Source organism: Caenorhabditis briggsae, assembly GCF_000004555.2.
Source record: "Caenorhabditis briggsae complete genome, chrII, whole genome shotgun sequence".
Lineage (NCBI taxonomy): Eukaryota > Metazoa > Nematoda > Chromadorea > Rhabditida > Rhabditidae > Caenorhabditis > Caenorhabditis briggsae.
In genome coordinates this window covers 2,722,793-2,733,965 of record NC_013486.2, presented here as the reverse complement: position 1 = coordinate 2,733,965, position 11,173 = coordinate 2,722,793, and the positions used below count along the sequence as shown (strand labels likewise).

The 11,173-nt window shown below is 33.5% G+C and overlaps 5 protein-coding genes and 1 non-coding gene across 6 annotated transcripts in view; 3 read left to right on the top strand and 3 right to left on the bottom strand.

Moving 5' to 3' along the window:
• CBG13452 overlaps positions 1-3,012 on the top strand; it is a gene marked incomplete at both ends in the record, with an annotated part of 5,951 nt that extends 2,939 nt beyond the window's left edge. Inside the window, one exon of the mRNA XM_002630027.1 lies at positions 2,990-3,012. Within this exon, the coding sequence (XP_002630073.1) occupies positions 2,990-3,012 (23 nt within the window). The remainder of the gene's footprint in view (positions 1-2,989) is intronic.
• On the bottom strand, positions 895-2,771 carry Cbr-sra-33 (the record flags this gene model as incomplete). Its single annotated transcript, XM_002630029.1, has 8 exons — positions 895-939; positions 987-1,037; positions 1,084-1,183; positions 1,546-1,713; positions 1,759-1,848; positions 2,059-2,399; positions 2,488-2,638; positions 2,698-2,771. The coding sequence occupies 8 exons, from the start codon at positions 2,769-2,771 to the stop codon at positions 895-897; spliced, it is 1,020 nt and encodes a 339-aa protein (XP_002630075.1).
• CBG28435 lies at positions 1,944-2,015 on the top strand. The gene has a single exon. It is a non-coding gene (tRNA).
• Positions 3,013-3,439: 427 nt separating the features above from the next.
• On the top strand, positions 3,440-3,583 carry CBG25478 (the record flags this gene model as incomplete). Its single annotated transcript, XM_045241823.1, has 1 exon — positions 3,440-3,583. One exon carries the CDS (start codon positions 3,440-3,442, stop codon positions 3,581-3,583), a length of 144 nt encoding a protein of 47 aa, XP_045099394.1.
• A 2,703-nt stretch (positions 3,584-6,286) lies between these two features.
• On the bottom strand, positions 6,287-8,417 carry Cbr-sra-36 (the record flags this gene model as incomplete). Its single annotated transcript, XM_045241822.1, has 4 exons — positions 6,287-6,460; positions 6,659-6,848; positions 8,141-8,265; positions 8,319-8,417. 4 exons carry the CDS (start codon positions 8,415-8,417, stop codon positions 6,287-6,289), a joined length of 588 nt encoding a protein of 195 aa, XP_045095137.1.
• A 1,965-nt stretch (positions 8,418-10,382) lies between these two features.
• The window catches only part of Cbr-sra-34, a gene marked incomplete at both ends in the record, with an annotated part of 3,965 nt that continues 3,174 nt past the window's right edge, over positions 10,383-11,173 (bottom strand). The window contains one exon of the mRNA XM_002630031.1: positions 10,383-10,574. Within this exon, the coding sequence (XP_002630077.1) occupies positions 10,383-10,574 (192 nt within the window). The remainder of the gene's footprint in view (positions 10,575-11,173) is intronic.

Genomic DNA, 11,173 nt, shown 5'->3' with positions numbered 1-11,173 from the left:
ATCGGAAAATTTGAAAAAACAGTGAAAACGAGTGAAAAAATTTTAAAAGTTTGAATTCGCGCGCTTTTACTCACCGGGTGGCCTAAAAAAACCTCGTCCCTAAGGGCTTTCAGCGTATTTTTCGATGCGTTTTTCTCGATGAAGGAATTTTTTTGAACTTTTTCTTTATTTTTATGTCAATCTACATGCATTTCTGCACATTTTGATGCAATAAAAAATTTCACCGTACACCACCTTTAAAACAATTCGAGTTTCACAATTGTCTGGAATTTTAAACTAATTTTGAAAAATCTGAAATCAAAAAATTGATATCAGAATTTTCCGAATTTTAAAACTTTCCACTATTGAATTATCTGGAAAATTCGAATGTCCGAATTTCTGAATTTGTGGGTTTCTGAATTTCTGAATTTTCGAAACTTATCAATTTTTGAAGTTTCTCGATGTTTCTGAATTCTCGAAGTCTAGAAATTTCAGAATTGTTTCCCTAATTTTTTGAATTCAAAATCTCACATTATTCCAAATTCTCACAGTTGATTTGTCTTCAGTTGTATTCCATTTCAAACTGATAACTTTATTATCAATACAGGTCGCAGTTATATTTTTTTGTTGTCCAGCAAAACAAAACGTATTTTTTGGACAACTTTCTTTTGTCAAAACTAGAGAATCTATAGAAAAAATCAACAAAATCAGAACGATTTCCGGATGAAACATTTCCAAAACTTTGGAGAGATTTTTCAATTTATTTGTTGATTTTATAGTTAGAAAAATGTCATCATTATTTCTCAACCGACACAATTGTGTCCATTTGGAGGACATTTGGGGACAGAAAATTCAAAGAAAGAGAGATTTTTGTGAAGAGACGCAGAGAATTGGAAACTGATCTATTCAGGGTGGTCAGACGAGAATTAGTGATTGGAGAAATTGGAAAGTTTGGGATTTCTGAATATTTCCAAAATTTGGAATTTGAATAATTCGAAAATTCTCACTTTCTGAATTTCCGAATTTTTGAGATTCCGAGTATCTGGGATTTTGAGATTCTGAAATTCTGAGATATTGAGATTTTGGAATTCTGAGATTCCAAACTTTTGAGATTCTTGAATTTTGAAATTCTGAAGTTCCGGAGGATTCTGAGATTTTGAGATTCTGAGATTCTGTGGTTCTGTGGTTCTGAGATTCTGAGATTCTGAGATTATGAGATTCTGAGATTCTGAGATTCCGAGATTCTGTGGTTCTGAGATTCTGTGGTTCTGAGATTCTGAGATTCTGGATTTCTGAATTTCTGATTTTTTATCTGTCTGTAAATCTGTAAATCCAGATGTCTCGAAATTCTAAAATTTTCATTTCCACATATTTGATAATTGCTGAAAATGGTTAATTTCAGATTTTGTCAATTTCTCAATTTCCATTTTTCGATTTTTTCGAATCCAAACAATATACACCAATACCGCAGACGGCGAGATCAAAACGTTGAATGGTCCAGTCTGAAATTTGAAAAAATGATGGCCTTGCTTTTTCTAGGCCACCTACATAAAACCATCCAATCACGTTTGTATCATGTGGATTAGGGTTTTTCTCGGCCAGGTGTGCAATACTCGCGAGAATAAAGCATAAAAAGAGTAGTTGAGCAATTGAATAGTACCAATTATCGTGACGGCAGTTGTAGAAATCATAGACTCTCTTCTTGTATATTCCAACATCATATCAAAAGTTTTTCTGGAAATTTCTGCGATTTTGGGGTAAAATTTAACAAAAACTAACTTTCCAGAAGTTCTTTTGACATAACAAATCAACGTCAAAGAGCAGAAAATGGAAAACATGCAAATTGTGATATATGGGACAATGTATTCCCTGAAATTTGTTTTCAAATTATGACGCCATTATTTACCGCCGCCACTCGGCCCACCGCCCTCCTGTCTACGCAATTCTCACTTAGGGGATCGTGCGGGGGTATAGCTCAGTGGTAGAGCGCTCCCTTAGCATGGGAGAGGGCTGGGGTTCAATTCCCCATACCTCCAGGATCTTTTTGCTTTTTTTTACACTCACTTCTTCAGGTCCTACACTACATCAGACTCTCTGGAACAACTTGCAGTCATCATTCCACGCGTTGGTCCTTCAGAATATTGTTGAATAGTGAATAGACAACCGGCGACCAGTGTTAAAATACATAAAAGTGTTCCATAGGGAGATTTTGAGTATTTTTCGGGATTTATGGTAACTAAGATTCTGTTGAGGATTAGAGAAAATTGAACGACGAATGTGATAACTTTTGTGAATTCATTGGTGGTGTGATAAGGCCAACATTCTTCAGATTCGAAAATTATATCGTCGATTTTAGTGAAGAACGAACGGTAAAATGACCAGTTCTGGAAGATTCTATGGACATCGGGATTTTTCAAACTCTAGAATTTTTTTCATTTTGAAAATACAATATTTGACTGAATTGGAATTTCAGAAAACTCATAAATTTCAGATTTTCACATTTCTTACCTGTAAAAAAGCATAAGAAATATTATGAATATTAACCAGAGAAACATTGAAAATCAATAATGTTGTAGTGGAAGCATTGAATATTTGTTTTTTGCATAATTTCGAAATTGTCTGAAAATTCGGATTTTTCTGAACAATTATAAAAATTTGTCTGAAAAAAAAACATACAAAATGTGTTATTATTACTGCAAAGAAACTCAAAACATCTACAAAAAAACGCTAAGTCTGAAACTTGTCGATTTTCGAATTTGAAAAATTATTTCTTCTGGGTAGATTCTTATCATTATTATTCTGAAATTTGAGAAATTTTTTTGAAAAACCAAAAAACCAAAAAAAAAAACGAAAAAAAAAAAGAAAAATATACTTTCTTGTAAAGAAAAAGTTAAAAGGAAGACAAAAAAGCAAATTAGAGATGTTATCTAGAATTTTTCACCGAAAACAATTTTTTTCCGAAAATCTGGTTTTTCAAATTTCTGAATTTTTCTGAATTAATTTTTTTCAGATTCAAGACTTTGGAATTTCTGATTATCTGAAATTTCAAATAATTTTTCTAGATATCTGATATTCCGATAATTTTAGCTTTAGGGTTTTCCGAAATTTTCCAGCTATTTTTTTCTGAAGATTAGTTTTCCATTGTTTTCTACTCATATTTTCATTTCCTCATATATATGATTAAAATTATAGAAAAATAACTGGCACAAAAAGAAAATCAGAAATCAGAGAAAAAATACGAGAAACTAGTGTGTTTTGATATTAAGACGCATTCTCTGTGAGAATCGAAAATAGTGTTGTTGTGCTAAATCGCACTCTTCTGATGGTGATTCACCGGGGAATGTGCATTGCATCCACCGCAATCACTTTCTTTTATTAAATTCTTTATCATGTAACCAGTATAAAAGCCCCTCTATTCTATCATTCTATATCGTTCAATAAACCAATGTAGTTTTAAAACATGGTGCATCGTGGGTTGAAAACCCCGGTCGCTCAAAAACCCGCGTGGCAGGATTCTACATTGGTACCTCTATTCTCCTATTATTCGCTGTTGGAATATCGCAAGCGGCATGCAGTACCAGATGATTGGCAGCACCTGATATAGTCAACAAATTCATTGGCATACTTGAGACTTGGGGAGCTGGTGGACACAGGATTAGCAGGTCTAAGTCATTCGAACAAAGTGGTCGGGACTTGATGAGGACGATCAAATTTGGCGCATCTGAACGAGGACAAGAAAGCTATACGACAGCGGTCGTAGCACGTCAGATATCAGTTGCACCCGAGCTTGCAGCTCACCTCCGAACAATTTGGATTGTTCAAACCGTAAGTCTTATTTTTATGATAAGCAACAACGAAGAAGAACTTAACTTCTTGCTCCAATTAAAAGTGGACCGACGAGGACGCTTTTCCCGCCCGGAGCCTCTCTCCAACGAGAGATTTTGATCTTTCATGCTAGACCACCGAGGTGTTAGATCACAAAGACGCGACGTTAACGACATTACGAGACGTATCCAGTAGAATCATGGACCCCGTAGATGTCACACCTTCGAACGCTCGCCAAGACGATACGAGAAAAGACACTAACGACGTGACGCAGAACAGTACTACAAGAGGCGAGTGGACGCCGAAGACGTAGTCACTCAGTTCTTCAGTGTCAATTGGACCAATGGACAACTAATTTTTAATTTCGTTGTGTCTTCTTTTCTCTAAAGCCGGGAGTGTTCTAAATCGCACTCTTCTGATGGTGATTCACCGGGGAATGTGCATTGCATCCCCCGCAATCACTTTCTTTTATTAAATTCTATATCATGTAACCAGTATAAAAGCCCCTCTATTGTATCATTCTATATCGTTCAATAAACCAATGTAGCTTTTAAAACAGTTGTACAGAAAAATTCAAACTAGTTTTTATGCATTGATATTATATATTATAAAAGTTGGGACACTTTTAAGATAAAAATGTACATTTGGTTCCGACCCACGCAGTACGGTCCAAACGGTGACAAAATTTGGTCAAAAAAAGAAAATTTTCTCGGTGGAGATAATGATTATATTCAACATGGAATGGATTATACTTGCTATTTCCAACATTTTTTGTGTCGAAACAAAAATTCTAACTCGTTTCCTTTCAGTTTGAAATTTTGATTTTATTTCCAATGTTGACAAAAACTGAAAATCTGTCGTCGTGAAAATTTTTTACATTAGTGCAAAAAAGTTAACACCAGATTCAGATTTAGCGTAGGAAATAACTTTAGAAAATGTTTGTTTCAAATTTAACATCCTGAGCACAAGGCGAGTTATAGGTCGAAACGTGCCCAAAATTGGGGTTTCACCATGTGGGGGAGTACATGGAAACAAAAATTCGTCCAAAATCGACCATCTCCAATTTTGACCAAATTTTTACCAGATGCATTATTTTTTATGGGTGACATTCTGGCAAAAATTTCATAATCTGTTCTCATCTTCTTCGTGTATTTTCAGAAGCTTCAAAAAAACGAGGAAAAATTGCTTCCAAGTCCATTTTCAGTGAAAGACTACGAGCTTCAAAATGCACGGAGACGATGAGAACGAAATCTGAAACTTTGCCAGAATGCTACCCATAAAAAATAATGTATCTGATAAACATTTGGTCAAAATTGGAGATGGTCGATTTTGGACGAATTTTTGTTGCCATGGTGAAACCTCAATTTTGGGCACGTTTTGACCTAAAACTCGCCTTGTGCTCAGGATGTTAAATTTGAAACAAACATTTTCTAAAGCTCTTTCCTACGCTAAATCTGAATCTGGTGTTAACTTTTTTGCACTAATGTTAACATTTTTCACGACGACCGATTTTCAGTGATTTTTGTCAACATTTGAACTAAAATCAAAATGTTCAGCTGAAAGGAAACGAGTTAGAATTTTTGTTTTAATACAAAAAATGTTCAACATAGCAAGTATAATCCATTCCATGTTGAATATAATTATTATCTTCACCGAGAAAATTTTCATTTTTTGACCAAATTTGGTCACCGTTTGGGCCGTATGTGGGTCGGAATCAGGTGGATCGGAATCAAATGTACATTTTTTATCTTAAAAGTGTCCCAACTTTCGTGATATATAATATCAATGCATAAAAACTTCTTTGAGATTTTCTGTAGGAGTGAACAATAGGCTTGAAGTTGAGTCCTACAGAGAACCTGTCTTAAAATAGAGAATTTCTTAGAATTTCAAAAACAAACAGATTCGAAAAATACAACTATATTTCAGAAAACCCATGTTTTAGGACTGATGAAAAATCATAACTTCAGAAAAATATCACAAAATCTTTTGTCAAGATATTACTCACTTTTTGAAAAATAAAGAAATGTTAATTTTGGTCTGAACTTTCAAAAATCACAAAAAATCACAAATTAGTGTCCGGTCTGATTATTTTGAGAAAAATTTTTAACAATTGGAAAGATCAAACAGAAAAGTACAAATGTGCTTCATCAGAATTTTTCGATTTAACCAAATAACATTTTTTTTGTAATTTTTATTGAAAAAAAGTGTTGAAGTGGAAAAATATTTCTCCTGTGACATTTTTTGTTAGGTCAACAGCGAAAGTATTTATTAAAACACGAAACAAAAATCTTCTGATCACGAAAACAAGAATTTCTCAGAATTCAAAGTTTTGAAATTCATAAAATGTAGATGTCAAAGTTTTCCTATTCTGAAAAATGTTTTTATAAAATCCAAAAATACAAAAGTTCGGAAAAAAAAACTTTATAATCATAAACAGACCTAATGGAGCAATTAACTTTAATCAAAAATGATGTACGTTAAATCAATGAGCAATGGACGTTCTGGAAGTGGACATCCACTGATTAGTCAAACTTTTAAAATAAGAATCTTGTGTTGTAATTTTGAAAATCCCAATTTTGTTTCTTTTCTTCAAATTCAAACCACAATATGATAAGAGAATAGAACATGGAAGAGCAAGACCAGCGAGAGGGAAACTCTGAAAAAATTCGGAATTTCCTTTTTTGGGGTTTTTTGATAATACATAAAAAATTCCAAATTCTGGAAATCAGAAAATCAGAAAACGAAAAATCAACAATTCAAAAAAAAAAGAAAAATTGAATGAGTTTTTTGAAATTTTTGGAACTTTCGAAAATTTTGGGTTTTTTTTAACTTTGAGGATTTTGCAAAAACTCACATAGAACCAAAGTATCAAATTATTTCCATAAAACAATCCATCCTCAGTTGTGAAAAATTTCAAAGTCAAAAATAATGCAAAAATATAAAATGTATAAATCGAACTTTGTACAAATGAGAGAAATGATACAGCCATTGAAGCATACATATTCGATTTATTGTTATATCGAGACTTTAAATTGTATTCACGGCTGAAAATGTTGTACATGGTGGCCTACATTTTCTAAAAAGATGGCCCTGGAAACTCTAATGGGTCAGTTCACTTTGAGCTCATTCGTCTCGATTCCAATAAGAGATATCAAAAACCTGTTAACTCATAAAATATTTATCAGAATATTTTGTACATTTTATCAGTTAATTAATTTTTGATATCTTTCCCAGGAACCGAGATAAATTGGGTCAAAGATAATTCAAGATAGCTACGCGGTCGTCGGCTGTCGATCGATGATGGGGCCTTTACACTTTAGCTAGATTTCTTGGCTTCCTTAAGAGATACCAAAGATTTGTAAACTATTATAATGTTTATCATATTATCAGCATCATTTTATCAGTTAACAGAATTTCGATATCACTCACGGAAACTGAGATAATTGAGCTTAAAAAACTCACTCTTGTAAATTTTTGAATTTTCTTCGATTTCTTAACATTATCATAGTGTTAACAGGAAAACAAAACATATTAAATGCAACCATAATCCAGATAAGGGTTCTGAAATTTTTCTAACTGTTTACTTTTTAAAAAAAACTGCAAAAGAAACGAGAAAAAGTCGATAAAAAATAATTGGTAAGTCCAAATTGAAATTTTGATATTAAATTTTTCAAAAAATCAAAAAATTTCTCATTAGAGCGCATGTTCAGCATCTTGCTTACCCACCGAATAGTCTTCATTCCTGGAAAAATTTGTTGAAAGCAATTCGGACTGTTGAATTGAGAATGAGAATGTGGACGAATTGTACTAGTGGTGATAACTGATATGATCAGAGTCATTATGTTCAAAGTGACAGAATTGATGAGGTCCGAATTTGGGAAAAATGTGATGACGAGTCTGTGAAACATTGGTTGGTTCTTAGAGTTTTGGAATTTTTGAAATTCTGAGTTTTTAATATTTTCGAAATTTTCGAATTTCGAAACTTTTGAACTTTTTTTAAAGGTCTAGATTTCTCCATACTCTGGGTTTCCAGACTTTCTGAATTTGAACTTATTCCAATTTCTCTAAATTTGTGAGTTTTTTAACTTTCAAATTTTAAATTTCAGAGTTTCAGGATTTCAGAATATCAGAATATCAGAATTTCAGAATTTCAGAATTTCAGATTTTGCACTTCAGAATTTCAGAATTTCAAAATTTTATATTTTGAACTTCAGAATTTCAGAATTTTAGAATTCCAGAATCCCAGAATCTCAGAATCCCAGAATCCCAGAATCTCAGAATCTCAGAATCTTAGAATCTCCTGAAGCTCCCCCACCTTTCTACAGTAACCGCACACTGTGAATACAACAATAAAACTCTCAAAAATACTCCAATTAAATACAAAAAGAAACATTCGGATCCATGGAACATGATTCGACACGAATCCTCAGATTCCGCTATGGATCGGTAGAAGGACCAATTCTAAAAAGAATAAAAATTTTAGATTACTGTAGATTTGGATTACTGTAGCTTACCATGGTGTAGGCAAAATAAATGTCATGTAGTACATAATAAAACATACAATAGAATAAAAGATTTCTCGTCGTTTTACTGAATAATTGTTTGGTAAGCATTTTTCGAATTGCCTGGAAATTTTCAGAAGTTTCAGTTTTGGCTGAAATCTGAGAAAAAATTCAGAAATGTTTTGTTCATTCTTTCCCCATTCTTACCATATTCAACATGATAAAAGTCAAAATTATTATAAAATTATTGATATAAACATTCAGACGAGATCCAGAAGACGTTCTCTGTTCGATTTCAAATGGTGATGCACACGAATTTCCAAAAGTAATGAATGGCGCGAAATTTGAATAATTCATTTTTTGGCTTTTCGTAATTCTGAAAAATTTAAAATTCCGATAGTGAATCTAACTGTGAAGTTGACGGAGAAAAATTCTAGAAGACGGTTTTTTAAGAAAACAAAAAATAAGCGTTCGCGGAGCCTAGGGAATACCATCATGGGGAAATTCAGAGATCTATAGAAATTGATAAAATGATGATTAATCATTTTTATATAAAATTCATGACGAATTATGAATGAGTCATACATATGAAACATGTTCTTTCAAATGAGAAATCGGTGAAGGAAAACTTATACTTCGAGTCAATTTATTTCGGTTTCTGTAGAAGATACCAAGAATTTACCAACTGATAAAATGTTTATTATGATATTTGCCACATTTTCTTAGTTGACCACTTTTTGATATAACTCACAGGGACCGAGATAAATTGGGTCAAAGTAAGGGTTCTCAAATTAGAAAAAAAATTACCTTAAATTTTATACTAATTTATCTCGATTCCTTTAAAAGATACTAAAAAATGGCAAACTAGTAAAATGTTAATCATGAAATGTTAAACATTTTGTCAGTTTATCACTTTTTGATATCTTTTACAGGGGCCGAGAAAAATTGCGTTGAATTGTAATAGTTCTTTTTCAAGGTACACATCATCGGTCGGACGGCGAGGACCGCGTAGCTCGGCCGTATACAATTAGGTGTGCAACAATTCAAAATATTAAAAAAAAAAGGGGAAATGATTCCTTATCGATAAGAAAATAATAGGAAAAAAACAGGGTAAAAATTAGTGAAAACAGTGGGAACATTCAAGCGCTTTTCATCATTCTTGGCATATTTCTGGTATAAAAACTTCATAAAAAACCCTGTTTCTCTTTGACCCAATTTATTTCGGTTTTTGTGACAGATATCAAAAAACTGTCAACTGATCAAACCTTTATCATAACATTTTAAACATTTTATCAGTTGACCGCTTCTTGATATCTCTAACAGAAACCGAGATAAATTGGGCCAAAGTTTAAAGTTTGGAGGTTCATCAAACATGAATTCAATTGTTAGGGAGAGCTTGTTGGCTAACACAGTTGAAACATTGTATAATTTCAGAATTGGTTCAAAACTGGTAGAATTGTTCGTATGTTTTATATAGACGTGGTGCGACTATTAATATCCCAATTTCCTGGAAAACTCGCCTTATAAGAAACTGATAGTCTAGACAGAAACAAAATCAGAAGTCAGTCTACGTTAGGTTTAGTTCCAGGTCTCGTGATTATAATCGAAATCAAAGGGACACAAAGAAGAAAAACTTCCCGGTACGCTGAATACCTCAACGAAGAAAAAAAAACTTCAAAAAGAGATTCCAAAAACCTTCGAACCCCCAAAGGATTCCGGTAAACAAATTGTACCTCATGATAGGCGAGGTAACGCCTACAATGGGCGTTACAACACTTCCAGACAGACAACAAGGTGATGCTTGTTGTTCACTAGTCGGAAATCATGGTCCCTTACGTCTGAATTTTTGTAGTTTGAAGTTTGAAACGGATCTTTATTTTAGAAAATGTGGAATTATGGATTTGGGGGTGGAAGATGGGGAATTTTGAATGGAGGAACAAAAAAAAGTTACGATACCAGATGTTAGGTTATGATACAGGCAGGTTATATGAGAATGAGATTACGATAGAAATGGGAATAAGCAGAGAGGGCATGCAAAATCCCAACCAGTCCAATAGAGCGAAATTGCCACACCCTTCACTTCTCCACTGGAGTAATTTTGCGGGTTGGTGGTGAGCATCCCCATTCCTTTCCCAATTTCTCGAAGTGCGAATCGATAGTTTCTGTTTGGTTTCTCATCGTTTTGATGTTTTGACGGCGACGGTTTAGAATGACACGGGTGAACAGGAGGAGTCCTACTGGGAAGGAGAAGGCCGACAGGGTGTAGGTCTGAAATAAGAGGATATCCTTAATAGCTATAATTCTCAATATCTAACATCCTTAACAGCTTCCTTGATAACTAGCATCCTTAACGACTAACATCCTTGATAGCTAAAATCCTTAAAGGTGGTGTACGGTGAAATTTTTTATTGCATCAAAATGTGCAGAAATGCATGTAGATTGACATAAAAATAAAGAAAAAATTCAAAAAAATTCCTTCATCGAGAAAAACGCATCGAAAAATACGCTGAAAACCCTTAGGGACGAGGTTTTTTCTAGGCCGCCCGGTGAGTAAAAGCGCGCAAATTCAAACTTTTAAAATTTTTTCGCTCGTTTTCACTGTTTTTTCAAATTTTCCGATGTATCGGAAGAAAAATTGACAAAAACCTAGAAAACTCTTAAAAAAACCGGGCGTTACCCTCATAGCTATTAGCTATACTAATTCGAGCTCGATAACTGACATAAAAATAAAGAAAAAATATAAAAAATTCCTTCCGCGAGAAATTTCCTCGAAAAATACGCTGAAAGCCCTTAGGGTCGAGGTTTTTTCTAGGCCGCCCGGTGAGTCAAAGCGCGCGAATTCAAACTTTTAAAACTTTTTCGCTTGT